This window comes from Argiope bruennichi, chromosome 2, assembly GCF_947563725.1.
Source record: "Argiope bruennichi chromosome 2, qqArgBrue1.1, whole genome shotgun sequence".
In the NCBI taxonomy this organism is placed as follows: domain Eukaryota; kingdom Metazoa; phylum Arthropoda; class Arachnida; order Araneae; family Araneidae; genus Argiope; species Argiope bruennichi.
In genome coordinates this window covers 85,657,870-85,685,724 of record NC_079152.1, presented here as the reverse complement: position 1 = coordinate 85,685,724, position 27,855 = coordinate 85,657,870, and the positions used below count along the sequence as shown (strand labels likewise).

General features: G+C 25.8%; 2 protein-coding genes across 4 annotated transcripts in view; one reads left to right on the top strand and one right to left on the bottom strand.

The window, feature by feature from the left end:
- Positions 1–584: 584 nt before the first annotated feature.
- On the bottom strand, positions 585–18,456 carry LOC129960488 (uncharacterized). The gene is made up of 9 exons (XM_056073960.1): positions 18,224–18,456; positions 17,328–17,445; positions 17,077–17,145; positions 13,189–13,390; positions 12,581–12,657; positions 11,536–11,741; positions 7,385–7,438; positions 6,291–6,483; positions 585–2,060 (listed from the first exon to the last, which is right to left on the bottom strand). The coding sequence occupies exons 1-9, from the start codon at positions 18,331–18,333 to the stop codon at positions 1,851–1,853; spliced, it is 1,239 nt and encodes a 412-aa protein (XP_055929935.1). The 5' UTR covers positions 18,334–18,456; the 3' UTR covers positions 585–1,850.
- Positions 18,457–18,536: 80 nt separating this feature from the next.
- The window catches only part of LOC129960470 (HEAT repeat-containing protein 5B-like), a 47,578-nt gene continuing 38,259 nt past the window's right edge, over positions 18,537–27,855 (top strand). For 2 of the 3 annotated variants that reach the window (XM_056073941.1, XM_056073932.1), the window contains exons 1-10: positions 19,053–19,174; positions 21,238–21,376; positions 21,766–21,977; positions 23,201–23,309; positions 23,489–23,638; positions 24,284–24,455; positions 25,306–25,460; positions 25,601–25,847; positions 26,615–26,761; positions 26,841–27,091. In XM_056073941.1, coding sequence (XP_055929916.1) covers positions 19,104–19,174; positions 21,238–21,376; positions 21,766–21,977; positions 23,201–23,309; positions 23,489–23,638; positions 24,284–24,455; positions 25,306–25,460; positions 25,601–25,847; positions 26,615–26,761; positions 26,841–27,091 — 1,653 coding nt within the window. In that variant the 5' untranslated portion in view covers positions 19,053–19,103. Of the gene's footprint in view, positions 18,854–19,052; positions 19,175–21,237; positions 21,377–21,765; positions 21,978–23,200; positions 23,310–23,488; positions 23,639–24,283; positions 24,456–25,305; positions 25,461–25,600; positions 25,848–26,614; positions 26,762–26,840; positions 27,092–27,855 lie in introns of those variants that run through there. The other variant, XM_056073949.1, reaches the window with a different exon arrangement.

The following is a 27,855-nucleotide window of genomic DNA, read 5'->3' as shown; positions in this document are numbered from 1 at the left end:
ACTTCGAAAAAAGGGGAGGCAATATCAATCACTAAGAAAGTTTTTGAAACAATAATAACAGAAATCAAAAAAGAAAGAAAAACAATGCAGAGCTTACAATTTCACGCACTACAGTTGTTTCAAGTTCTCTATTTCCTATGTTTATTGAAATTAATGATATACATGTGTCTCTTCAAACCCGAGAATTAAATCATAGTGACATGTGTTTCATTTAATTTTTGAAAATCTATTTATTTGCAAAATGATCCTAATAGAATATTTCATCTATTGAATCATCAGTACTAAACATAATGCTGAATTTATTACATAAGCAACTTAGTTATATATTAATAAATGAAACAATATAAAATGTTTTATACTGTTATTAGTAAAAATAATTGAGGTTTTATGTTAAAAAAATCAATTTAAAAAAATTAAAATAGAAAACATTTCAGTCATTATATATAAGAATTTAATTACTCATGAAAGGACACAAAAAAAATTTCTCTCTTTTAGTATTAAAAAAAAATAGTTTAATCAAATGAAATATATTTCCACATTTAAAAAGATTTTTAGATTACAAAGAAGAAAAAAACAATTGTAGATGTATCTATAGGACTTTATTGAGGAACATAAAATGCAACACAATTCATTTACTCTTGAATATAATTTAAATCTACATATTATATATACTTACAAACATATATTACAACCTGATACCAATAATATTTATGAAAATGGATGAAAAAAAAAACTCAAGTTATAAAATTGAGAAGCATAATTTTAACAAGGTTAATCTGATTATAAATATTTTATTTCAATATGTGAAAGAGTAAAGTATTCAGGAAATTAAGAAACAAGGAATTTATTCTTGAAACAACATGAAATAGTAAACTGTTTCATTGAACAATTTTTAACTTTTTGTAATAGTTCAAATTGAAGACAGATTATATATATATAAAAAAATTCAATGATTGCAAAATTAGTCTGTACATCACTATTTATCTATTTCATGAATGCCTTCAACAAAAATATACTTAGGATCAAGCACCTCCAGAGATATCAACAAATAAAATTAAAATAAAAAAACATCATAATGAATCATGATTTTAATGATAATTTTTCAAAGCCGTAACATCAATATATACATACAATGAATAGATGAATTTGTCAAGGACACAGAGCTAAATTTATAAAAAATTATTTTCGAACAAAGTAGGAATGTTTTATTGACTTTACAAAAACCTAAAAAATTCATTTACTTATGTAATAAACAATACAAAAAAATCCTTTAATACCTTTCCTACCATTCAATAATATAAAGAACATGACACCTATTAATCGACACATACATACTCTGTTTGTTCTAGATGTTTACAAGTATAAAGTCATATGTAATTACATTGATATCATATGCTTAACTTCTGTAATATTCAAATGGCAAATACTTTTATTTTATAAATACATTTTATTAACCATGATTATGTCAAACCTTTTTTTAAACAAATACATAGACTCGTAAGTTTAATCTAATCTTAAATTCTAAAGGAATTAAGTTTAAAATTGGCATAAATAAAAGTTGTAGATGGTAATTTAAAAATAGTTCATAAATTTTATAATAAATTATAAATTTGAATTTTATAATAAATTATAAAAATCATTTATTAAATTTACAAGCTTAAGCTACATAATTTTGTGTAGTCATTTGAGACAACTATCGAGTACACATGTAATGCAAATCTTAACAGACATATACATAAAAAAAAAAAAAACAATTTGGAACAGTAGACTAGTTTTATAAATAATAAAGTCCCAACTTAGTTGAAACATTCTCTTGGTTAATATTACACATCACTAAATTGAATAATAAATTAATCAACACCAGCTGCAACAGTAATAGTTTTGCCTTTTGGGTCATCAAATCGATCCATTGTATGGATAGAAGACAAAGCGTATACACCAACATTCACAATGACTATTAGTATTAATGATATAAATACTCCCATCCAAATAGGAACAGTAAACCAGGTAATACAATCAAAACTCTCACTAAATTTATCCTTTACTCTGAATGGTTGAACCTAAAAAAGGAAGAATAATTTTAATAAAAATACAGCATTTTAAACTTAATTGAATTAAGCATAGTATTACTTGACCTAGAAACTATATCGAATTTAGGAAAAATTCTGAAAGTAACAATACTGAAGCACAAAATATAAAGAAATCAAATATTGATTCATTGGCCTACGAGTTACACAATCAACAATAAACTAATAATAAAATGTTACTGCAGACAACATGCAATTAAATAAAAGACAATGATTAAAAAAAATAACATTAATAGATTCTATAAATAATCTAATATGGCTGTAAAACATTAGAAATAACATGTAAATGCCTTTGAATTATTTTTATTTCCACTCACTTATACAATTTTGATTTAATAAACAATATATTACTGTATTTAACCTCTTTTTTCTGTAAATTAACTTATTTTTGTTTCATTTTTATGGATGCAAACTAAAATTTTTTAAATTGCATTTTGTAACCAGAAGAATTTTAAAAAATCATGAATTTTTTTTATATACTATTGGGTTGGCAACTAAGTAATTGCGGATTTCACTCATAGATGGCATCAGTTGAATTTTGAGGTTTGCAGACGTAGTACAAATGTAAAACACATTTTGTTATTTGATAGTTGGCAATTCAGCTGTCAATCAGTAAAAAGGAAGGATTACAAAGGAATTGTCTACTTTGAACTCTTACCACCCAACCGAACGATCAATTCTGATCTCTACATTGAACAACTAACGAAATTAAACAATGCAGTTGAAGAAAAGCGGCCCGATTGACAAATCGAAAAGGTGTTGTATTCCATCATGACAATGCAAGGCCACACACATCTTTGGTCACTCGGCAAAAATTATTGGAACTTGGTTGGGATGTTTTGCCACATCCACCATATAGTCCTGACCTTGCACCATCTGATTACTTTTGGTTTCGATCTTTACAAAACTTCTTGAATGGTAAACATTTCAATAATGATGATGATGTCAAATCGTACCTGATTCAGTTTTTTGCTAATAAAAACCAGAAGTTTTATGAATGTGGGATTATGATGCTGCCTGAAAGATGGCAAAAGGTCATTGATCAAAATGGGCAATACATTACAGAATAAAGTTATTTAGTTCCATGAAAAAATTGTCTTTGATTTTCTAAAAAAAATCCGCAATTACTTAGTTGCCAACCCAATATATAAAAAAAAGTTCCTTTTATGAACATTTTAGGAATCTTTCATTTTCATGGTAAATTTTCAAATAATAATACTAGATAAAAAGAGGAAAATATGTGGATATTATTTGACCATGTCTAAATGAAATGCTGACAAAATGCAGGTTTTATAAGCCAACAATGTTTATTGTTGTTGTTGTTGCTGAATTTTTCTCACTAAGAATAAAAAAAATCCCAATTTGTCAATGAAACACACATGATAGATGAAAACCTTTCTCAAATCCAACTGTTTATTGTATTACAATATTCTTGTAAAACATTTTGGACTGTGGAATAGCCTATATATTTTATTTCACTTTCTTTGCTTTTTTTATTTCATTTACACATATGAATAAAACACTTTATACGTATGAAGTAAAGCAATGTGAAATGAAGTACGAGGATTTTGTTGCTTACATGAGACTTTTTGAGCAATTTTGCAATTAGGAAACTTATCAATATGAATTTGAAGTTACCTTACAATAATTATAATATATTTCCATACATTTCAAGGACAATTTTAGTTATACATCTAAATACTGAAAAGAGACTCAGAATTGTGTAACAGTATTATTTCCAGCTATTGGGTCTGCTGTAGAATTGTGGTAATAATCTTACTTGCTCCCCTTATCTCCAAACTATACTGCTGGTGAGAGATGAGATTCATAATTGCCAATGTTTCTATATAAACACACTACTACAATTACTGTAATTTTCAGTGCAAAACCAAATCAAGCAAACCATTTTTCACTTGTCTCTAAAAAAAAATAATGGATAGACATTTTATTTATTTTTTAAGGATTTCAAAAAAAAAAAAAAAAAAAAAAAAACTGAGCACTTTTTCAAGGTATTTCACTCTAAGGTTCCTAAGTACTTTACTCTGAATATAACATAAAAAGATTTTCAAAGATAGTGGGAACCCTGCAATAGTATACTCATCAAAACATTTTTAATAATTGCATTGATTGTGTGAATTTTTCCTTCCTGAAACTTAGTCATATGAATATCACAGGCTTTTGTTAAAAAAAAAAAAAAAACTTACAGAATAAAAAGAGCCAAAGAGTTATAATAATTCTCAAATATAGCATATTAAGAAATGCCCTTTTATTTCTGAAATAATGATATTTGGTAACAATTTGTAAATTATAATAATAATGTATATATAGCAGCCATATAATTTCATAATTATATGGCTATTATAACAATAGCTGAAATGAAAACAGTTAAATGAGATGGAGGCTATATTTATAACTGCTTTGGTGCCTTGCTTTTGGATGTTTTAGTGAAAAAACTGCTATTCTTTAATAAAAATATCAAGGATTACAGAAGGAAAGTTTTCATCATTTCAATTTTATATACAAAAGAAAATGTGTGTATGTGTCTGCAGTATTCTAACAAATTGATCACAATTATAGTTTAAAATAATATAAATATATAGTTTGTATTGTCTCAGGTGTTTTTTAAAATGTATTTGTATTGTTTGACAACAGAATCTAAAACCCTCTACACTTTTGCATTAAGATGGATTTAATTCATCAAAATAGGGGTGAGAGGAAAGATGAAAGGAGAGGATGTTTATATTTAACAATAAAATAATCTCAGATCACTCACAGACTGAATTAAAATAATACAGTCAGAAAATATTCATATACATGTGAAAAAAAATTGAACAAAAAAGTATCTAATATGGCAAAAATCAAAGAATGAAGAAAAATTCCGGAAAAGCATTCATCCTTCCGCGTCTCTCCCCTTAATGAGAAAGAATCCTCGAAAAGTGGTTGTCTCAAAATACTGAAACGAACAATACATAATACAATTTCTAATGATTATAAAGAGAGAAAAAATTCACTTTCGAAAAGGCACACTATTGACATTCTATTACAATTTGTTTTCCAATTGTGAGGTAGTTTATTGAATTTACTGAATTTTTCAAACATTTACATTAAATTTTAAGAATTAAAGCCAAAATTCCAAAACTCAACATTTTCAGTTGTCTTTTCCAAATATTTTTAGATGCTTATTCAACTGTTCCGTTCAAATTCAAGAACAATCAAAATACATTTATTCATTGATTTTTAATTGCTTTCCTGATGAATTTAAAGATTTCTTTGAGGATCTATAGACTTTTCGCTACAATCTCTACTTTTGTTAATTTGGCAAATTACTAAATAAGTAATTCAAAGAAAAAATATATAAAAAATCTAGTCGTTCACAGGACAGATCAATTTGATTTGTTGCATAAGATCCAGTTTATCAGTTCAAGAATACCTCCAGAGTGTGATTAAAAATTCAATGTATACAAGGTTAAAATGTAACAGAAAATTCTCCTGGGCCCAAATTCTCATATTATGACTTAGTAAATCATAAATTGGAAATTCACATAATTAAATAATAATTCACATTTTTTAAAAATATCCCATTAATCATTCTTTTGACTATTATGAAACACGAGATTGTTGTTATGAAGAAAATTAAACATACAATGGTGTAAATTTTAACATTATATTTCATAACTATATTTTATGTTGTGGTTTTGACTTTGCAGATTTTTATTATGTTATAAGCAATGTCATATGGATTCCATTAGTGAATAAATAAAAAGATGCAAACAATAAGATTTTAACATGCAGTCAATCCCATAAATCATCAAATAGCCAGCAAACCATTATCACCAATAACCATCAAATGAAAAGGATGAGTATGATTAATTCACATAGTCTGGATTCAGATAGTTAAAATCAAAGCTCCACAATATCAATTAACATAAACATTAAGTACACATAATTTAGGAAGATTACTATTCCAAATGGCATTAAGTTTCTGAAAACTGACATTTTGTTTTTTGCAACTCTAATTAACATATCAAATGCAACTGGATGCAAATATATTTATATTTTTGAACAGAAAAGTAAAACAGACTGAATCTTAAATTCACTATAGCCAAAATTCTAACAAAATAATTTTTAAAAAAGCCATTAAATATGTTGTTTTGTTAGAAAATTATTAAGTAGAATAAATTAAGTTCAAAATAAAATTCTTACCTGAAATCTATTAAAAGTCAGTTTAACCAAAATAGCCTCGGTCATATTTTTATTTTGAAGTACATAATTTCCACAACTGAAGGAAAAATCAAGAGGAGCTTCCAAATCCTTAGCATTGAGATCAGTAAATACGTCGCCAGCTTCCAGAGCTACTTGTGTTGAGTACGATCCTAGTATGTTAGTAAAATTGAACCTGAAAAGAAAGTTTTTTTAAAAATAAGTAAAAAAAGATGCTTTTGAATAATTTAATTCCATATATATATATATATATAAAACAAAAATATCATAGAAAGAAGATAAATAAATGAAGTATTGTAAAATAAGAAATTTGAACAATACCAGCAATAAAAATTAATGTGAGACATTAAGGACAAAAGAAGACAAACCCATAGTTTTGAACTTTGGTACTTAATAATACACTGTCATCATATTGAACTGGAATATATGTTTTATTTTTAAACTAGACATGATTTTAAATAATTTTAGAACTCCTAGTAGAAAAAATTAGCCCTTTTAGTAAATTTTAAAACTCCTAGCATTTATCAAATTCTTATCCATAATTTATTTTCATTGTATGATCAATGCGATCCTCAAGATTTTAATTAAAATAAATCATGGATGAATTTGGGAGAAAATTATTATTTTCCAGAATAATTCAGATGTAAAGATTTCTTAATTTGTGACTTTAACAAAAACTTTCTTTTTCATACAATTTTCTGATTTATTTAAAAGATGAAAAGAGATTCTTTTCAAACATGACCAACCAGCATTTGGTAAAAAGAATAAAGAAAATATTTTCTTTCAATGAGATCAATTTAGTATCATAGCAAAAGAAAAATTTATCTGTGTTTATACTTTTCCTAAATAGAAATTTACAAATCTCATTTGAATTTGTGACTTAGTAACAAAGTGTTAAAATATCACATTTCAGTTGCATTTTGGGATGGAGGATATTTAAAGGAAAAGATTAACTTAAATTGGCAGAAATAAATTAATTATTTGCACATTATCATTTACATTATGCACAGACATAAAAAATATAATTTATAATTTAAAAAAAATCTTATCCATGAAAGTAAGATCAAAATCCTTACTTAACAACAACACTTGAATATTTTTCATCACTTGTCTTGAACTTCATTTGCAACCTATAAGAATAAATATCTTTAAAAAGGATATTCCAAACATAAATAAACAGGTAAGTATTTTTTTTAATAACTATGAAATCCATATTTTCAGATTAAAATCACCTTTCTTTCAAGCATCATAAAAACAGAGCAGACATTTTGGTTCAATTAGCAATTTTTCTGCTCTTCAGTATTTTTTTCTTTACAATCCAAATACAAAAAAAAAACTTAAACTAATCCCTCAAAACTTATTTTAAACCATTAAAAAATAATTTTCATTATTAACATATATGTACAATTCAAAGCACTAGTAAAAATTTGTATTCATTCAATTTTTAATTTTACACATCCTTTTCATGTAGCAACACATGTATTATTATTTCTGAATTAAATAGCAAAAGAAGTGAAAATAAAATTGATAGTATTTATAAGCATTTTTTTTTTCATAATAAAACTTGTGTTGAATGCAATAATAATTAGAGACCATTCTAACAATTCAAAAATAATTTTATACAGCTCTTTTTAAAAAAGTTCAATATTCTTCATTCAAAATAGTAAAAAAGTTAGGATAAACCTAGTGCAAACTACTCTAATTTGCTAGGTCAAATTTCTAATTAAGAGTAATTGCAATACCATAAAACATATACATATAATATTTAAAAGTTTTATTTAAGCACACATATATGATTTATCTGTGCATTACTTGGCCTTTCTATTCCTTGAATTTTAAAGTCTTTTAATTTATTTGATTAATTTGCAATTTATCAGTCTTGATTTGAAGAGATATTTTAATATCATTTTAAACAAAAATTTATTATCTGTAACATAAATTATTTAATAACTATAGTGAAATATTTTTATATCATCCTGCCTTTTATCTGATTCATGTCTAACTGCATAACAGCAATAAAAAAAACTTTACCAGGGGTGTTTGTGGGACCCCAAAAAATCCCCTGAAACTTTTACGGACTTACTACCGACATTTTGGAGTTTCGAGAAGGGGGGGGGGATGAAAAATTACGATTATGAAGTATTGAATGACCTTATTATAAAAGTTCAATTAATTACTTTTTTTGCAAAATTAATAACCATTAATTTTGCAAAATTAAGACCTTTGAACCCAGGTCACGTGATCGCACATCTGGTCGAACGAAGTCTCTCCCTTTTTTTTCTACCGCGCCTACTTGCCGAAAAGAATCCAGAAGAGAATATCCGAGAACCGGGGGAATGAGTCATAACTCGCAATAAGGAAAGAACAAAAAAGAAGTTTTTTCCCCCTTTTCACGCATTATCACTGCCTTTGGAGAAAGAAAGGAAAAGTTTTCACCACACACACTGACCTTGCGTTTTCTGCTTTCAAAGCAAACAAAATTACCCAGATCAAAATAAATAATTCATTATTATTCCTACTTCCTTTTGAACGACGATCCTCGGAATTTCCAGGTATCGAAGTTCAAAATCCCCGGAATTCCGGGGTTTCCCCGGAGCACAAACACCCCTGCTTTACAGCATTGCAACTATTTGATAGTACATTTTTTAATTATAATGTCAATCCTTTGGATTGTTTTCATTTTGAGTTCATGGTTATACATTTTTTCTCACAAAACATATCGTTATATCTCACAACTGAAGGTCTTCCAGCTTCCACAGAGTAATTAACAGTCAACTTGGAGATTAAATAGAAGAGATCATCACATAAAATATATATAGACCTTAGATTTCTTTTATAAAATTTTTGGACCATCAACAAAGGAGGAAAGTTTCATTCTTTGCTACAAAGAGAGTCTAGAGACCTGATGGTAATATCAACAGCCTTTTAGCAATAACTAGAAAAACTTATTAGCATCTCTACTAACAATGATTTCTTGTAATTAATGGTAAAGAATGCAAATTGAGCATATATCTTAGCAGCTAAGTCACCCAGATAAAATTAAAATTTCCCTTTTTTTCTGCTAATTTATTAACAGATAAAATATTTTCGTGCTGCCACACAGGTCAAGCATTACAAGTATTTAAATATAATAGGTGCGTCCTTCGAATTTTATAGCAAAATATTCCAAAAACCAAAAAAAGCTGTCATTAAGAGAAAGTAGAAATATTATAAGAAACTGACAATAAAATTGGATTGACAAAAGTCAACATTGCAGAGTAGCAAGATATTTGAGATAATTAAGACTCCGATATAATTTTCAAATGAAAAATCAATGCTTATAACATCTGTGACTAAAACAAAAGTTATGTTAAAAAGATACATTTTCTTACGATTGAAGATAATTTATTCAGGATATTTAATCAACATAAAGCTTCAAATATTTCATTCATGCCCAAAGCTAATTAAGAAAAAAACACTTTCTTACGATTGAAGATAATTTATTCAGGATATTTAATCAACATAAAGCTTCAAATATTTCATTCATGCCCAAAGCTAATTAAGAAAAAAACACAAGTAGTAAACTTTATAGTTCAAAGTGCAGTAGAAAGCTTTTTCATTCGAATGGCAGAAAAATTTTAGGTCTGACATAAATATCATACCATATTTTTCATAGAGAATCAAAAACTATTTCAGTTGAAAGTATGCTCAATTGGATGAAAAATTTCCCATATTGCTCCAAATAAATAGTTATGAATTGTATAAATATTTTATAATGAAGAGGCTTCTTCAACCAAGTTACTATGAAAGATTTCTGACATTTAAGAATAGACTGAGCTATTAAAAAAATAAACAAGAAAAGATTAAAACTGCTTGCAAATTCATATACAAAAATGCTTATGAAGAAGTACAAATGACAATTCCATACAAAAATTTAAGAAATCCACATGTTTCAGTAATATTCAATCCTTATAATTAAATTTTAAAAACCAAACTCGTGACAAATAGATTTTTTATTTAATAAAATATTTCAAATTTCTTTTAAGAAAATAAAACAAGTACTGCAATAAAGATAGTCAGTAAAATCAATAAAATTTAATATAAAATGTTACAATTCATTCAATGTAAACTGATAATTGTAAAATGACAAAAATTCAAGATATAATATTTTTTTTTTTTTTTTGAAGGAATCCATGTAAAATAGGACAATCTCCAAAAAACATTCAAACAAATTTATAATAATATAATTAATTATTTATAATGCATGTTTTTTAACAAGAAAATTATCAAGAAATTTGTCTTTGACTACTCTTTAAAATTTTGCAAAAATTTTGTTATCATAAGATGAATTTTAATATGCAGAGCTACTGCTCCAGTAAAACAATGCTTCTCAATATACAATGCAATAATTTTCCATGTTTTCAGCATCTCCTTTATTTTACTAGAAGATTATTATGTTTCCTATTTCTTCCTTCCTTTACTAAATCTCCTCCATAGTTTTTTTTTTTTTTTTTTTTTGCTTTACAATAAGCTTTTCAGTAGTTTTGGCTATGTTTTTCCACCAGCTCTTTGATGCCTTTTTCAACTCTAGCCGCATAATCTGGACTAGAGACCAAATTTCCTCATTTAAAGTTTCAAAAACACTTGCTCAAACCCTCAGTCATGTTTGGCAATACTATCTGGTCAAATCAATATGACAGTTCATTTAAAACAAGCACTCAACACAGACTGATGCAGGCCAATCCAGCATAGGATATCATGGTGTCTCCTCTTGGTGAAACAGAACAAGTGGTTCCATTCTGTGAAACACTGCTCATTAAGCGAGTCATTTTGTTTATATATATATATTGGTTTGCTTGTTATGTGAGACGTTTTTAAATGAGGTTTTACTGTATAAATATATATACATGATTATTCAAGAATTATTACATATTTCAAAGTTAAAATCTCTAAAACATAAATATATTTGACATTTTTAAAAAATATTTAACATTATAAATATAATATGCTGAAAAAATCTTATTACAAAAGTATAATAATACTCTTATATAGTAAGCAAGATTTGTTACAATTTGATAGGAAAGCTGAATTTGTTGCATTTTCTAAAACATTACATTATAAAAGTTTCTTAAGCATGACAAAAAATGGTTAACTTAACATCATAATAAGTTTGTGAATAAAATATTTTAAGATATCAAATACATTGATAAGAAACGTTAGCATACAATAATTTAAAAAATTCACTTACAAGGCAGTATCATTACCACATTCAGAACCTTCATAATCATAAGGAAATGGTAGGACAATAGTTTTGTTATCTATACCAAGTGTAGCATTTTCAGCATATACAAGTAGACATCCAGTAAAATTTAGAAAGTTTGGGTCAGCATCTAATTCTGCTGTGTCAAACTCTAATAGGTTTCGAGAATAATAGTGATCATCCTTCATGCCCACCTAGAAATAAAAATTCAGTAATATATTTAGAGCATTCACTCTTTTGTAAATAATACAGTTTATTAGTAATCTAAATGAATTTCAACAATTAAATTAAAACTATGGATGTTTAAAAAGTAACTAATGTCTAATAATTTAGAAAATATTATTTAAAAAATCTCATTATTATTTTCTATAATAAGAAAAAAGTTGTGGCCATGTTTAAAATATAGCATCAGCTTGATGACATTTAAAAAAGAAAACAGAATAATTCATATGAAAATGTACGACATTGTATGCTTTAACAATAATTAATAATTATTAATAATAAATCAATCTAATAAATATCTCAGTTCTCTTATTATTATGACTACTTTACAAATGTGACATTTACAATTTAAAGAACATAACAATTGCAAACAGAATTAACTTGAAAGTACAAACACTAACGCAAATTCTGGAATAATGGAATTCTCCCTATTAGAATTTTAAATATAATGGATTAATGCAATAGTTAACAGTATTCATTGGACATTTCACCTTATTCAACGTTGGTACTGAATGAATTGTACAGGAATCATGAAATATGTAATTTAGTTTTCTCTTTGTAAAACAGAATGACTGTAGGTTGGTATTGGTTTCGTTGTTTGTTGAGTGTTAGATTGATATATACTGACAAATATAGACAGTCATATTGTTAGTATTCCTAGATATGAACAGCACAAATTGATTAGTGTGATAATGAATATCATTGATTAAAACATAATGGGCATAAAAGGTTAGCAATCTTTCATTTATGCCTTTCCATATAGCAGCTTTATTAATAGAAATAAAAGATTTTTTATAAGAAAATAACTAACCCAGGATGATTTTATACCCGTGAAAATGCCAACTATATCTGAATAATCCTTTTTGAATGATGGTTTGAACATCTTTCCTGAAAAACAAGAAAAAAAAATAAATTCAATAAGCTCTACCATACAAATCGAACAACAACTTGCATAATAAAGATAAACGAAAAATATCAATCTTAGACCAAACATTCAATAAACTGTCAGTTCTTATATTTATAACTTGAAGGGGTGGACACCAATCTATAGTTCTATAAATTAATGAGTTCCAATATTTGCATTTAAAAAATAATGCAATAAAATTAATTTTGCAAAACTCAGAATTGCTTCTATAATAAGTACAAGCTAAAAAGTTGTGCAAAAAGATCACAGACAGCATCAGCAAAACTTTGACTTTTGCATAAAACAACAACATGTTCTGGTTAACTCACTTATAGCAATCTATTACCATGATACAAAGAATGGGCATAATAGTTTAACACTAATAAAATGGATTATTAAATTTAAAAAAATTCAAATCCTGCTAAATTAAAGTAGGTATTAAGAAATAGAGCATTGTTAAGATCTGTTTTAAAAACCACAGAAAAAAGCATCACATTTTCTATAATAAAGCATACCTCTAAGTCCTGCAACACCAGCATCTGTGATATGAAGAATTACAACACATGATTTATCAAAAGCTAAAGATATGGACAGTAAATTTTCATCTATGTTTCCATCGACAGCAATTTCTTGTACACCACAATGTACTTCATGGATTCGGCTCAATGGATCTTTTACAGATGAAAGAAACATATACTTTTCTTGATCTAAGAATTGCTAAAAACAGATTAAAATTGTTTTGCAATAATGTTTTTTTTAGTTAGATAGTAATATTTTTATTATAATATACATTTACTAAACAAATTAAAATATTAACAATAAACATTAAACATTTTAAGTTTTAAATACATTCTATGAAAGATTGTTAATCATTTACAGGTGATTTTAAGGATTAACTCCTGCTCCAGTTATATTAAAAATATAACATTTTTAATAAAAAAAAATTTAAATCCATATAATACATAGGATTTTTCAATATCAGAGTTAAACTTGGTAAGGTACACACCCATATGAATCACAACAATGCTGGATCAAAAAATACTTTCTAAATGTAGTAGATGATATAGCATAAAATCTAGACTTCTGAATGTTTCTCATATGAAAAATAATAAATAAATGGCAAAAATAGTTATGAAGAGTGAGGAAAAACTTATCAATGTTAAATACAAAAACATTTATCTGATATAAAATAGCATTACAATATTGATAATGCATCAGAATGTTAGACAGAAGACATCCAACATCCGAAAAAAGAAGCATGAGAAATTGTTATAGAAATTGCACCACAACTGACAGACTTCGGACTAATTGCCAATAATTTGAGCATTCATTCGTATTTATGCGATCTTCTCCAACTACACATGATTGGCACTACTTTCTATGGTAATTACACACTACTTTCTACGGTTACTACACATTACTTTCTATGGTAATTACACACTACTTTCTACGGTTACTACACATTACTTTCTATGGTAATTACACACTACTTTCTACGGTTACTACACATTACTTTCTACGGTTACTACACATTACTTTCTATGGTAATTTTTTATCCTCTTGATGAATACTATCACCCTTCTGAATTCCTTGAATGAATTTGGCAATATCCAGCATAACCATACCCCAATCCTTAATCTGAGGACACACTTTAGTTTGCTTAACAAAATGGTTTCTATAACAATGTATTACAGAAAAATTTTTCCTTATTTCTCGATAGTTCATCATAGTTTAGAAGCATCATGATTGAAAATTCATTACAAATAAAAAATAAACCATCAAAAAAGTCATCACTGAATAATAAAAAAAAGCATAATTTTCACTCTTATTTTTTTTTTTTTTTTCTTTCTGTAAAACTATATTTTTCACAAATATTTATTAAATTATTTTAGCTAATTAGCAATGTCTTTTATTAATAAGCCCCATCAAATTGACATTCTCCTTACTGCAAATCAGAAGCCAGATTTTTTTTTTTTTTCAGCAGTGATTTTGCTATACAATAAGCATTTTCATGCTAAAATAACAATCATGCAAATTTCTGAAGTAAAAATGACATTCTCCAGTTATAATGAATTTCTTCATAAGCATAAAATCATAAGCAATTATGAAAATCAGTGTTATGAAAAAACATATATTTTTAATATAATATTTTCTATTGTTGAAAAACAGTTTGTTTCAATCATATGTAGAAAAGTAAAATAAATTTGATTATTTGAGGCATTATAAAAAAATTTCAACAATATATAAAAAATTATCATAACAATAAAAAAGAAGGTACATCGTGGGAAACTATTTAAAAAATTAAGTACTTTAGTTTAAAAAAGATTAAGCATCTTTGTAAATGCATACATACATAAACCTACATATTTTCTAAACATAGGATAATTTTTGTTTTATAATGCAAAGTTTTCATAGAATTTTTATTTTCTTAAAAATTAATGTTAAATATGTATTTTTAAAAAAATTTCTGTATTTTTACAATATTATTTTCTGAGAAACAAGAGGTTTTATTTGGGTTTGACAGTACATACATAATGCAAACTTTCATTACCAAAATTTTTTTAACGTTAATAAGATTAACAGAAATCTATGATCAGTATTTCTTAAAATTAACAAACTATCAGTTAATTTAGATGATCACATCATTTTTTAAAATGTCAATATTGATGTAGAAAAATAGAATGAGAGAAAAATTATTTGAATTTTAAATATATATGGCAATAAATAAGATTTGGCATGGCTAAGATGGAAAATGTAAATTTCCACCTAAGCTAACTCACCATATTTAGCAATCCAGAGCATTTTATTTAAAGCCTTATAAAGATAAAGATTAAAAGCATTGGCTACCATCAGAAAATTAGGCAAAACTGCTACGAAATTGAGGAAAGAACAATTTCATGTTTCAATTGAGATTCTTAAAAAAAAAAAAAAAATAGAAAAGGATAGCAGCATTTAGAAATGGCCAGCTTATAAAAAAAACTGTCATGTTGCCTCTTCTGAAGTTCATTAAAAGGTGTTTGCAAAATTTAATAAAAACTTGCTTTTTAATTTATAAGCAAAAGTAACCAAAAAAAATTCTTTAACTTTAGAAAAATTACAGGAAAGCATGATTTTATATTTTATGAAGAAATGAAATGATTTAACAATTCCTAGTTTTCATAAATAGCAGAAATAAATTCATGAAGTTAAAAAGACAACAATTCTGTAGTTAGAAGGAAAATGAAAATAAAATTGAAAGTATTTTTGGATGTTAGTGCAAAGCAATATGTCTCTATGCCTCAAAATTTAACAGCATTCATCAAGGGAGGAATCATGTTCAAAGGACTGTTTTACAATTTTTTAAAAATCTAAAACAAAGAAGGCCCTTTTTTTTTATACTGGTAAAATGAAGCAATAATATTGTTTTAAATTTCATTACAATAAAAATCACTGTTACAAGTTGTATCCAAAATTAATTTTTCAAAAATTAAAAGTAAAGGGGGAAAAAATGCATTCATTCAAAAAAAAAAATGGTATGTGAAAAACTACCTTTTTAAAACTTTTAAGATAATGCAAAATTAATTATTTATATTATTGCATTGCAGAAATATTGCATTATAATATTGTTATTGCAGGAACCCATTCCGTTTTTATTTCTAAACTAAGCTTCTAATTAAAATTTTGCCTATGCTATCCAAGAAACAACTTCCTGCCAAATTACATATGCCTAGCTTCAATGGTTTATGTTGCATACTGCTGTTAATCAGAACAAATTTTTATAATCCCATTTTACCAGATTTCATGATGATGAATTAATGAATTTTTCAGATTATTGAAGGAAATACCCTTATTTAACAAAAAATAAACCCCAATTTAACAAATTAATTCAGAAACTTTTCTATTTTTATTTAATTAATTGAAGATCTTTACAAAGCAGTACTTGACTATAGTAAATATATCGCTATTCAAGAATTTATTATTTTAACCAGCCTTTAACATTTGAAATACTTTTATCATAGATACTGAAAAATACCCTTGCTTTAAATACAAATTTGACACAAAGCATCTCTCCTTAATCCTTATACATATATATGAGACAACATGGAAATTTTTGTTCTAAAGGTAAATTATATAAATTTATTGTTTAAAAATAAATTAAATAATAAACTTCCACTGAATTTTCCACTTTATTCTTGAAACTATAAAAGATAAGGTATCAGCTAAAAATAATTAATGCATTATGCATCTTGCTTTTAGAAATCAATTATACCAACAATACTGGATATTTAACCCAATAATGCACCATATAAATTAATATTTTTCATATAATTTAAGTTACCCAAACATCTAAATCTTAATCTTAGTTTATTTCAATTATTTTACAATAAGAGTAAAAATAATATTCAAAATTATGTTAAACATACTTGAAGATTTTGAATAGTATCATTCTGAGATAGAGGCTTCTCCCCTGCAGAAAAATCTTCTAAACTTAACTGAAAAGAAAATAAGAAAAGAAATATTAAATAATTACTAATTAATTAAAATTACTAAGAAATGTTGATTATTTATCTTTTGATATTATTTCAGTTTTATTTAATTAATACAGAAATTTATCATAAATTATAATTGTGTCTTCATTAACTTTTGAGAATAAAAATTTTAATAATATACTTACTTTATCCAGTACAAATACAAGAATTTTGGCACCACTATTTACAACTTCTTTCAAAGAATTATCAAATATCCTATCATCTTTACCAAGTGCAGAAGCTGGAACTACATGTAGTGCATCACTGAAGAAAAATACAAACAATCACAAAAATATTTCCTAAAATAGATATGCTAATAATTAAATTATATTAGTGTTATTATAAATAGCATTGTAAACTGAAAACATTTACACAATTTTAAATAAAAAAGAATTACAATCTCAAATACAAAAAAAAACAAGAACTGTTAGATTATAAAATTCAGCAATTTTTTTAAAATTTAAGATTATGCTTGGTATTAATTATTAAAAATTATTATACTTGGCATTAATCTTATAAGTTATTTAGAAAATAGGTTGATAAATAGCAGTCCCATTATTTAATATGGCCAGCTAATACCAAAATAATTCACAGCTTTAATTTCAATCAAATAACAAGAGGAAAATAAACAAAATGATAGGAAGCACTATATATCAATTTGAACCATTTTTTCCCAATTTTTAATAATTGCTTGCACACAGGTAACACAAAATTTTAATACTAAAAGTCACATAAGGTTGGAAAAAGTTAATAATTATCTGACTTCAAATCATAAATGTTTAGATACTGAATGATAAACCATACTAAAATTATACCCCTCACTTTCATAGCAAGTTCATACAAAAATCATTTAAGGAGGTAGCATCTTAAAGATATTACAAATTTAATATTCTCCCTTTTAAATCAGGCTAATTGTTTTTTGTATACACTAAACTGATTTACAGATTAATGTGCTCATTCAGATCGGATAAAAAAATTTCCTTAAACAGCAGAAAGTAATACTTATTTCAATAAATACAACTTAATATTTATCAATTATTACCCTTTAATATTCCACAGAGCAGCAGGCACTTGATCAGCCGATATTCTACTGGAGACAAATATAAAAATGTAGATGCATAGTAGAAAGAGATTCCGATGCATTGAATGCATATTTAAATAATTTGATACTTTAAGAGGTTTATTGTAAATTATATTTTGCCAATCCAACCCCTATTCCGAAAAGTCTTCCACCAGAATTTGGTCACAAGGTTTGGTTTTGCTATTATCTAGAGTTGAGGTGATATCCTGCTGTTTTGAGCAGTGATTATTAGTAATTTCGGTATTAAAATCAGTCGAAAATTATGCAAAAATATCAAACTGTTTTTAATGAGACTTTAGAGAATAATGAAATTTTTTGTACCTTCGGATAGTTGCTTTAATAAGTTTTATATCAAACTATAAGTTAGACTCAACTGGTAAAACAAAAAACGAAACTTCACGGACGGCAATGCCGTTCACCAGTCTGTCACTAAGCTAATTGCTTCGTGTTTACTTGCACTTGTCCTTGATTTACTTTGAAATTATTTTTATATTTTTGTTGATATGTTTAAATATTAATACTTATTTGCATTCATTCCTGATATATATTGCACTGGAATCTGTTTTTAGTATCCAGACATTTGAATAAAAGGTATCCTGTTTATTCAGCAATCCAGTTTCTTAATTGTAAAGTGGGCCTTCTTGATTACTTCATCTTATTTATTTACACTGTTTGAGTGCTCTTGAAACATCCGGAAACAATTTACTGTTATCTGATGAAGTTAAGAAGTCTATTAGAGTCAACAGACATTTCCTGTCTGAGTCAGTTTAGAACGTTAATCATTCATTTTTCTAAACATTACATTAAGCTGGGCTGTGTTTGTAAAAATTCAAAAATCATTATGTTTAATACTCAATCTTTTATGTTGAAAGTTAAAAAATATTCTTCTCTGCAAATGAAGGATCAGTACAGGTTTTAGATATTTTGATTTCTGTTACTAAATTCATAGCTAAGAACATAAATACTCTTTTTGTGGTTTCAGTTTTTGATAAATATATGAAGTTCATGTACTGAAGTTTATTATTGTTTGATGTTTCTTTTAAATGTGAATACCCAAATTTTTTCGTGTTATACAGTATCAATATAGGTCACATAAAATAAGTAGTTCTTTAAGAAGTTCATATTTTTTATCTTTATTTTATACCAATTTTGTGTGTGTGTGACCAGCTCTGTGTTATTGCCAAATAGATAATAGTTGTAAATGGAGAAATTTATTTCATGTTTTTAATTTGAAAGGATGCTTTTATATATTATCTTAAATGATTTATTTTTTTATTTCATGGCTTTAATTTAGATGTGACAAACTTACCCTAGAGAAATTTTTAATGTTTATTAATATATTAATAAAGTTAATAAATTGTATTGTTATTTTTTTATGAATGTATTTACATGGAGAAACCTAACAATGTTCCATTCTTTTAAAGAGAATAAAATATGTTTTGTTATAAAAATATTAATATAAATATTAATTCTATGATTTGACTTAAATAATTTATCTAATCAATATTCAACAAACAGCTGGTTTATTCATTTTTCATAGCAGTTAATTTATGTTAACAAAATTTAAAATGTGAATAATTCTCGAAATGGTTGTTATAGTAATTTTAAATTATAGATATGATAAAGCTATTTTTAAATGAAGTTTCTGAACTTAAAAACTGTCATTTTTGGGGAAAGGAAGACTTAAACTGAGGACTATAACTCAAGCAAAATCTTGTGAAAAAATTAATTTTGAATTGATATTTTTAGTTAAAACATTTATTATCGAAAATAGAAATAGTAGATGCATTCGTTATATGACAATGTAAATAGATCATTAAAGTTTGACAAAAAGAAAATTAAATAAATCATTTAAAAATGAATGTTAAGTTTAAATTCAATGAATCTAAATTTATTTAATCAAATGTAATAAAACAAAATAGAAAACAAATGAAATTATCTACTGCATTTTAGATTTTGATTTGAAAACAAGCAAATTATTTCAGCATTGAAAAATTTGAAGTGCATTTTAAATAAAATAAATAAAAAATAGGGAAAATAAAAAAAGGAGTTTAAAAAAATGCAATAATCTCCAACTTCAGTCAGTATTGTATAGTATGTAAAAAAAAATCATAATAGAATTAGAAAACATTTATAAATTTAATTAATTATAATTGGAAGCATATGTATTATGAAAAACTAATTATCTATATTTTTAATTTACTGTTTCATTCCAGTCTACTTATAGTATTTTAATTGGATTTATTGAAAGATTGGTTTGCTATATATAATTTGATATACATTTAATGTTTAACATATGAAATTCCTTTAAAAAAATTACATAACATTTAGCTTATCAATGAAAGATGACTTTCTATATTTGAAAATTCATGGAAAAGTATTATATGTATAAAATGCATGTAAAAATAGTATATATATTTTACTTGATTTATCAAAATTTTAGATTTTAGACAAAAGCTTTTATTGATAATGAGCTTAAGAAGGCTGATCCTCTTTTCATTTTAAAGACAGAATAGTGTGTCATGACATTGTAGTGAAGGATGCTGTCAGTATTAACTTTTACTATCAGCAACACGTGATAATTGTATTTCCTTTTGACAAAATATTTTACAAGATATAAACCAGCATGTTTGAAAGCATAAAATATGTAAAGCATTTTTGTATAAGAATTCTTTCAGAAATTAGTTTCCAAAAGATGACCAAAAAAGATTACAATTTGATTTATTTCATATATAATTAAAATTTGAATAAAATGGTTTCCACAAGCATATCATCAGTATTCAAAATATATCTGTACCAAATATGACCATATTTGGTTCAATGTTTGTTGATAATGGACACTCAGACAGAGTAATTAATAAGTTGTTAGTTTTATGTTACTTATGAAAGAATTTTATTAAAGATAAAATTAAAATATTCCTTTTGTTTTGTATATCTACTCTGTTTGTGTTAAAAATTTATTTCTCCCTTTTTAGATTTGGCAAAATGATGGAACTATCACATAGTCTAATTTTGAATGAAGAAGCTCTTCAACAAATACCTGAACCAAAACGACCTGTGTTTATTTTTGAATGGTTAAGGTTCTTAGATAAAGTTTTAGTTGCTGCTCAAAAGGTAGATGCTTATGTACTGTTTTCTAATTTTCTAGACTTTTAAATATACATTTTCTTTTTTATTCATTTTTATAAAAAAATAAAATGTATGCCTGTTATTTATTGAAAAATCAAGGCTTAATCTTAGTTAATAGTTTCTGTATTATTTTATTTAATCTATTTATAAAATATTGGATACTTAGTAAAAAACAAATTTTAAATAAAGTTTAAGTTTTATAACTTTTAAAAATTAAAGTTTGTTTAACTGTCGGCTTGTATCAGTTTGAACACCACATTTGCCTGAATTTATTGTTTTCTAATTATTCACTGTTTATATATTGTAATTGCTGTTTGAAATTATTGTTCATGATTTTTTATGTGAATAACTTGTTTGCATTTATTTTATTCCAGTCTGACATAAAAGGATGCCAGAAAAAATTAGTGGAACAACTTATTAAACAAATACATGAATCTCCTGGCCCACCTACTCGCAAGTTAATTGGACGATGCCTTGCTACTCTTTTTAATGTTGGAGATGCATCTTTGCTGTTTGATACAATTAACAAGTGCAATGATACAGTGAGAAATAAAGATGATTCACCTAGTTTTCTTCAAGTGAAATTGTATGATATCATTTTTATTTCTATATTGTATTTTATCTGAATACATTGTATATTTTAAATATTATTAGTTATTATTTTATTATATCAAGATTGTATGTCATAAAGAAGAGTAATAGTTGTAATGTTTAACCAGAACATTTTAGAGAAAATTAAATGGATTTTTCCCTAAATATCTTTTATTTATTTCTTATTTCTTGACTGTTAAAAATCCATTAAAAAATTATCTTTCTTTAGCGGAAATAAGAACTTCCATGATTATAATTAATGATTCTTCATAATCTTTTTAGTTTCTTTAAAATTGGATGTTCTTCATGGTCAATAAATTATGATGTGAAGAAATAGTAAAATATATCCCTTTACATTATTTGAAATTCTTTCCTCAATGTTCTAAGCAATATAATGTTTCATGCTTTTATATTTCTAAAATATATAAAGTTTGAGAATTTTTAATTGATAATAAATAATATAATTATTGAATATATGCTCCACTTAAAACATTAATATGAGGATTCTTTTATTGCATATAGATAAGGATTAATTAAGCCTATCTAGCAGTTTCATCTTAGAAAATTTATTTTGTTAAAATGTGACATGTGTACATGCAAGGCTCCAGAAAAGTAAAAAGAAATAAAACAGAGTTTTATGTGATTGTATATATGGAAAATTTCTGAACAAAGCTTCTGTTGTACATATTAAAGAAGAAAAAACTAAATAATATAATTTAAGGATGATTTAGCCATTTTTAATAAAGATATTGCAATTTCTTACTCGCATGTAGAAATGATATATGTTTATCTATGATAATGTATGTAATTAATCATGAGAAAACATACTGTAAAAAGTCAGTTCAAGTAGAAATATGGCGGGGGGGGGATGAAATCATTTGTGAAAGTTAGGAAGAAATGTTTAAATAAGAACTCCACATGAAGTAAACATAGAGTTTTGTAATTTCAAAATATTTTTTGAGCTTATTATATGTGTTCTAAAGTCATATTTATTTACATCTTATTCTTTCATTGAAACACAGAAGATGAAATGTGATATCTCTTTTGGACCCATATTATGTGAATTGCATTTGTGACTTAACTAACTGAATATTGAATTCTTGGATTTTTAGTTCATGAACCCTATTAGAATTTCTACTTTATGTTTTTTTTTTTTTTTTTTTTTTTGCTAAATGTTTCTTTAGTTACATTTCTGAATATGTTTTTTGTGTACTTTAGAGCAGCAATATCATGTCTTGGTACTATGTATCAGCATCTTGGACGCATGACTGGCAGATCGTATGAAGAAACAGTTCATATTCTTCTTAAATCTCTGAAAAATGCTGAGGTATTTTTCATAATTTCTTTCTTTTTTTGAAATTAATTTTTTTTATTTTACTTAATAGATTCTTTGTGTTCCAAACATAAGCTTGTCTTTTACTGTTAGAATTATATTATTTTAGAAAATTTAATTATTTTTATTAATTTCAGATACATCATTAATTTAATTCTGTATAATATTTTTAGTCACAAACACGCTGTGAAGTAATGATAGCTATGGAAAAGATTGTATCTGGTCTTGGTAATGCAGCAACATCTGTACATAAAGACATCTTTAAAGCTTTGCGCCACTGCTTAACAGACAGGGTTATGATTGTACGCTGTGCTGCTGCTAAAGTAAGAGCTTTTCACTTTGTATTGGTAGTTAATAATTATATGAGAATGTTTTTAGTAAATATTGTTGAATTTTGTAGAATATATTTTAAAATTAGGAAGTTCATTAAGGAAAAAAATATTTAAAGTTATTAATTGTTAAGGGGAAGATATAAGGGGAAAATATATAACTGTTTATTATGATTTTGAAGAATTTTCTGAAAGGAAATTTATCAGATGCATCAAGTAATACTATGTTTCTTAATTCAAAAATAATTGATGTAATAAAGTGAATAGTCCATTATAAAACTGTGAATTATTTTAATCATAGTTGTAAAAGGAGAGTTTCTTTGCTGCATTTTCCCTTCTACTTTTTTTTTTTTTTTTTTTACTTTTTTTTTTTTTTTTTTTGAAATTTTACTATATACCTTTCTTTATATCTGCTTCAATTCCATTATTTTCAGATTGGGAAGTTTCTTTAAGAATTATTTATTCTCTTTACCATTTTAAAAGAACTCAATGAGAGATATATTCATGATTAATGAACTTATTTCTACAAAAATATTTTAAATTTCCTGTTCTAATTAACATTTTTCAGATGAATTAAAAATTTTGTATGACATTTGTCTTTAATGTTCTGATGAAACTGATTTGTTTTTCTTATTTCAGTGTCTTCAAGAAATGTTAAAATATTCACCATTTTTATATACATCTGATTTGGAAACAGTTACATCATTGTGCTTCAGATCTTTTGAAGGGTCTAATTATGAAGTACGCTGTGCTGTTTCAGAGCTACTAGGTATAGTTATGGCTACTACTCAGCAAGCATCACATCCTACAGGTAACAATGAGTTTCCTTTTTTTTTTCCTCGGAATTCAAATTTTTTGTGTTAAATTTTTTTTAGTAACTATTTGTTGAATCAAATTCTTCAATACTTTTAAATATTTATTAAATATGTTGATTCTTAACACATATTTAAAGAATTGAATCATATATTTAAATTTTTTTTTTTATTTTAGTACCAGAGTTGAGTTTTTCTAATTTGTGCCTTCCATTTAATAATGCTAAGAATGTGTTAAAATACATTTGTGGGGCTTAAAAAGTGTAGTGATGCATTTTGTTAAATATTGGGTTTTAAACAATTTACTTTTTTTTTTTTTTTTTTGAAAAATGGAAGAGGAGCAGGGTTTTTTTTTTTTTTTTTTTTTTTTTAAATTTTAATATTGAATTACGTTCAAAAATCACAAAATTTCTTGTAAATTTTAAAACTTCATATTTTAATAAGATTATGTATTTCTTTCTTATTCTTTGAAACTCTTGCTATTTCTAATTTTGGGGAATTTATGTATTTTCATTTTTTTTACATTAACTTCATTATGAAACTTCACAAATATCACAGTAAATACCTAAATAATTATAATTCATTAATATTATGTGTAGTTAAATTATTCATTAATACTTATTGAAATATTAAGAAAATAATATCCATTATATGAAGAGTAGTTGAATATACTGAACCTGAAATCAAAAGTCTGTAATAATTTTATCATTTATACTAATTGTTGCCTATTTTATGTATTTTTCTTTGCTTGTCATTTAATGCCCAGATGTTTGAATGTGATGTTAGTAAGCTTTTGAATTATTTAGTGATATGTGAAAAGTCTGCATGTATTTCCTGTTCTAATTTTAGTTGGCAAGAATCGTTTACCAACTCTAGAAGAAGTTTTAAATTTGATGGCATCTGGTTTTTTGCGAGGAGGGATAGGCTTTCTGAAAGGTAGTGCAGGTGAAATGATTAAAGGTGGTTCTTCTGTTAGCAGAGAAATTCGAGTTGGTGTCACTCATGTAAGTATTTTTTTTCTTTTTCTTTAATACTGGATGGTTTTTACTGAGTACTATAAAAGCTTTAAGACATAAATTTCCTTTTTTTTTGTCATTTGTCTTCATATCTTTTTCTGTAAAAGCTTTTTTTTTTTCTTTTACAGGCTTATGTGGTGTTTATCCAAAAACTTGGTGGCTCTTGGTTGGAAAGTAATTTAAATGCAATATTGACACATTTATTAGAACTTGTGGCAAATCCAAAAGCTGTGCCTACTCATGTTGATGCTGTATACAGTCGAAAATGTGTAAATTTTATCCTACAGTCTGTTCTTGGCAGATTGTTAGGAGAAAAGGCTCAAGCATCAGCCTGTAAAGAATTAGTACGCATTATTATAAAGCACGTAAATGAAGGTATGCTTTTTTAATTATTTTTTATCTTAGAAATTTATTATTGTGTTAAGTAAGTCTACTTATTTTCTTCATCTTGATAATAATGCCGTTATTGTGTTTATATTCTTTTTAATCCATTTTAATCCAGAATCCATTTTCAGAATTTATGAACAAGGAAACTATTTTATGCAAAGATATTAATAAACTTTCAACTAAATGTGTATTATATCGTATTAAATAATATAAAATTATTTTAAAATTAATTTTTCTTGTTATACTAGAAAAGTAAACTGTTGTGCATTTTTTTTAAAAATAAATTCTCAAAATTTACAGTGTTAAACTTTAACTTTACTTTACTTTACTTAACTTTAAACTTTAACTCCCTTATGAAATACCTTTTGATTTATCTGTTATCCCTCTACAGAAAAAGGGGGGGGGGATACAATTTTTATAGAGATAGCTTTCTGTTTCCATTTGTATTTATTGATAGTATATGCAATAGATTTATGTCTTTTTAAATTAAATGAAGATATTATTTAAAACTGATTCCAGGAGCAAGAAGAATTATGATGAAAGAAAGGATCAAAATGCTAATTAATATCTGGCTATGGGATAGAAATTGAACTATTCAAAAAATATTATATGCATCTCTAATTCAGAGAACATGATGAATTATTTAATGACAGAAAACATTAAAATATCAAATTGTAATGGTATCAAGATTTATCCTTAGCTCTAAAAGTAATTCACTTCATCTATATATAAATCATTCTTTCTTTGAATTTTAGATAGTTCTGCTGAGACATCAAGCAAAGATAATTCTCAAGACACAGCACTGAGTCAACACGTTCTTGTTTGTTCATTACAGCAATTGGGCTCATTAATTTCTGTTCTTGACACCACTGCTTCAACTATTGTATGTGATCCTTCAGTTGGTAAGTCTCTTTTCATCTTATGTATTCAAAATTTTTCAGATTTCTTGCTTGACTGAATGTTTTCTTCTTTTCTTTCTAGGAATAATTGAATCTGTTGTTTCTGTCCTTGTTCATTCCAGTTCTGCTGCTCGATTAGCAGCAGCTTGGTGCTTACGTCTAATAACTACATCTGTTCCATCCCAACTGACTCCTTTACTAGAACGTTGTTCAGACCGATTAGATGCATTAAAATCTTCACCTGAAGCTATTGCTGGTTACTCTGCAGCACTTTCTGCTCTTCTTGGTGCTTCTAGAAGTACTCCATTAGGAATACCCCAAAATCGTGGAAAGGTTTGAAATTTAACTAAATAAAAATTTAAATTGTTTTATTAATTTCATTCAGTGATCTTCAAAATTTATGGACTGACGGCATTTTTTAAATTGTATGGTTTTGTGAACCTTTTTTCTAAAGTACATACAAGTTATATGTTTTGTAGTTAAATTATATAGATGCTGATAATAATAAAAACAAAGAAAAAAAGATAGAGCTAAATTTAAAATTGATGATGTTATTTTAATTAGCTACTTAATAATAGCATAATTCATACTACAGGTATCATCATCAACACATCTAGTAATTAAGATGTTCTTGCATTTTTTTTTATACAAACAAAATCTAGCTTTATAAGATGTTATTTACAAGTGCATTTTATATTTTAAATTAAGCTTGTTGTATTCTGTTTTTGATGCTATATATGTGTAAGACAATTTTTTCACATAAATATATTGTTCTAAATGAAGATCAAAATAGACAATGCTGGCAACTTCTGGGTATTCTATATAGTTTTCCTTTTTTATAAATTTTGAAGTTACATTTGGTTGAATGTAAATGTCGACATTATATTTATTGGTATTCCTTTCCTTAATTAGCAAAGCTTTAGATTTATCATAGCCCATAAATGGTCCTTTATGTTCATTCATACACAATTTGTTCAATTATTAAATCTTTTTTTTAGTAAACATAGATACTTGCACACTTCTGTTCAACTCTTTTTCTATCAAAAAAGTGCTTAAATTTATAAAGCACTGCATATCTTGTTATCAACATACAGCAA

What these genes read in the sequence shown, in the direction of transcription:
- LOC129960488 (XM_056073960.1), bottom strand. Translation starts at nt 18,333, where the DNA reads ATGCATTCAATGCATCGGAATCTCTTTCTACTATGCATCTACATTTTT. An exon ending in GCTCTGTGGAATATTAAAGG is followed by an intron (nt 17,446 to 18,223) that starts GTAATAATTGAT and finishes ATTTTTCTTCAG; the next exon opens with TGATGCACTACATGTAGTTC. An exon ending in TGTGGTAATGATACTGCCTT is followed by an intron (nt 7,439 to 11,535) that starts GTAAGTGAATTT and finishes TTATTCTTATAG; the next exon opens with GTTGCAAATGAAGTTCAAGA.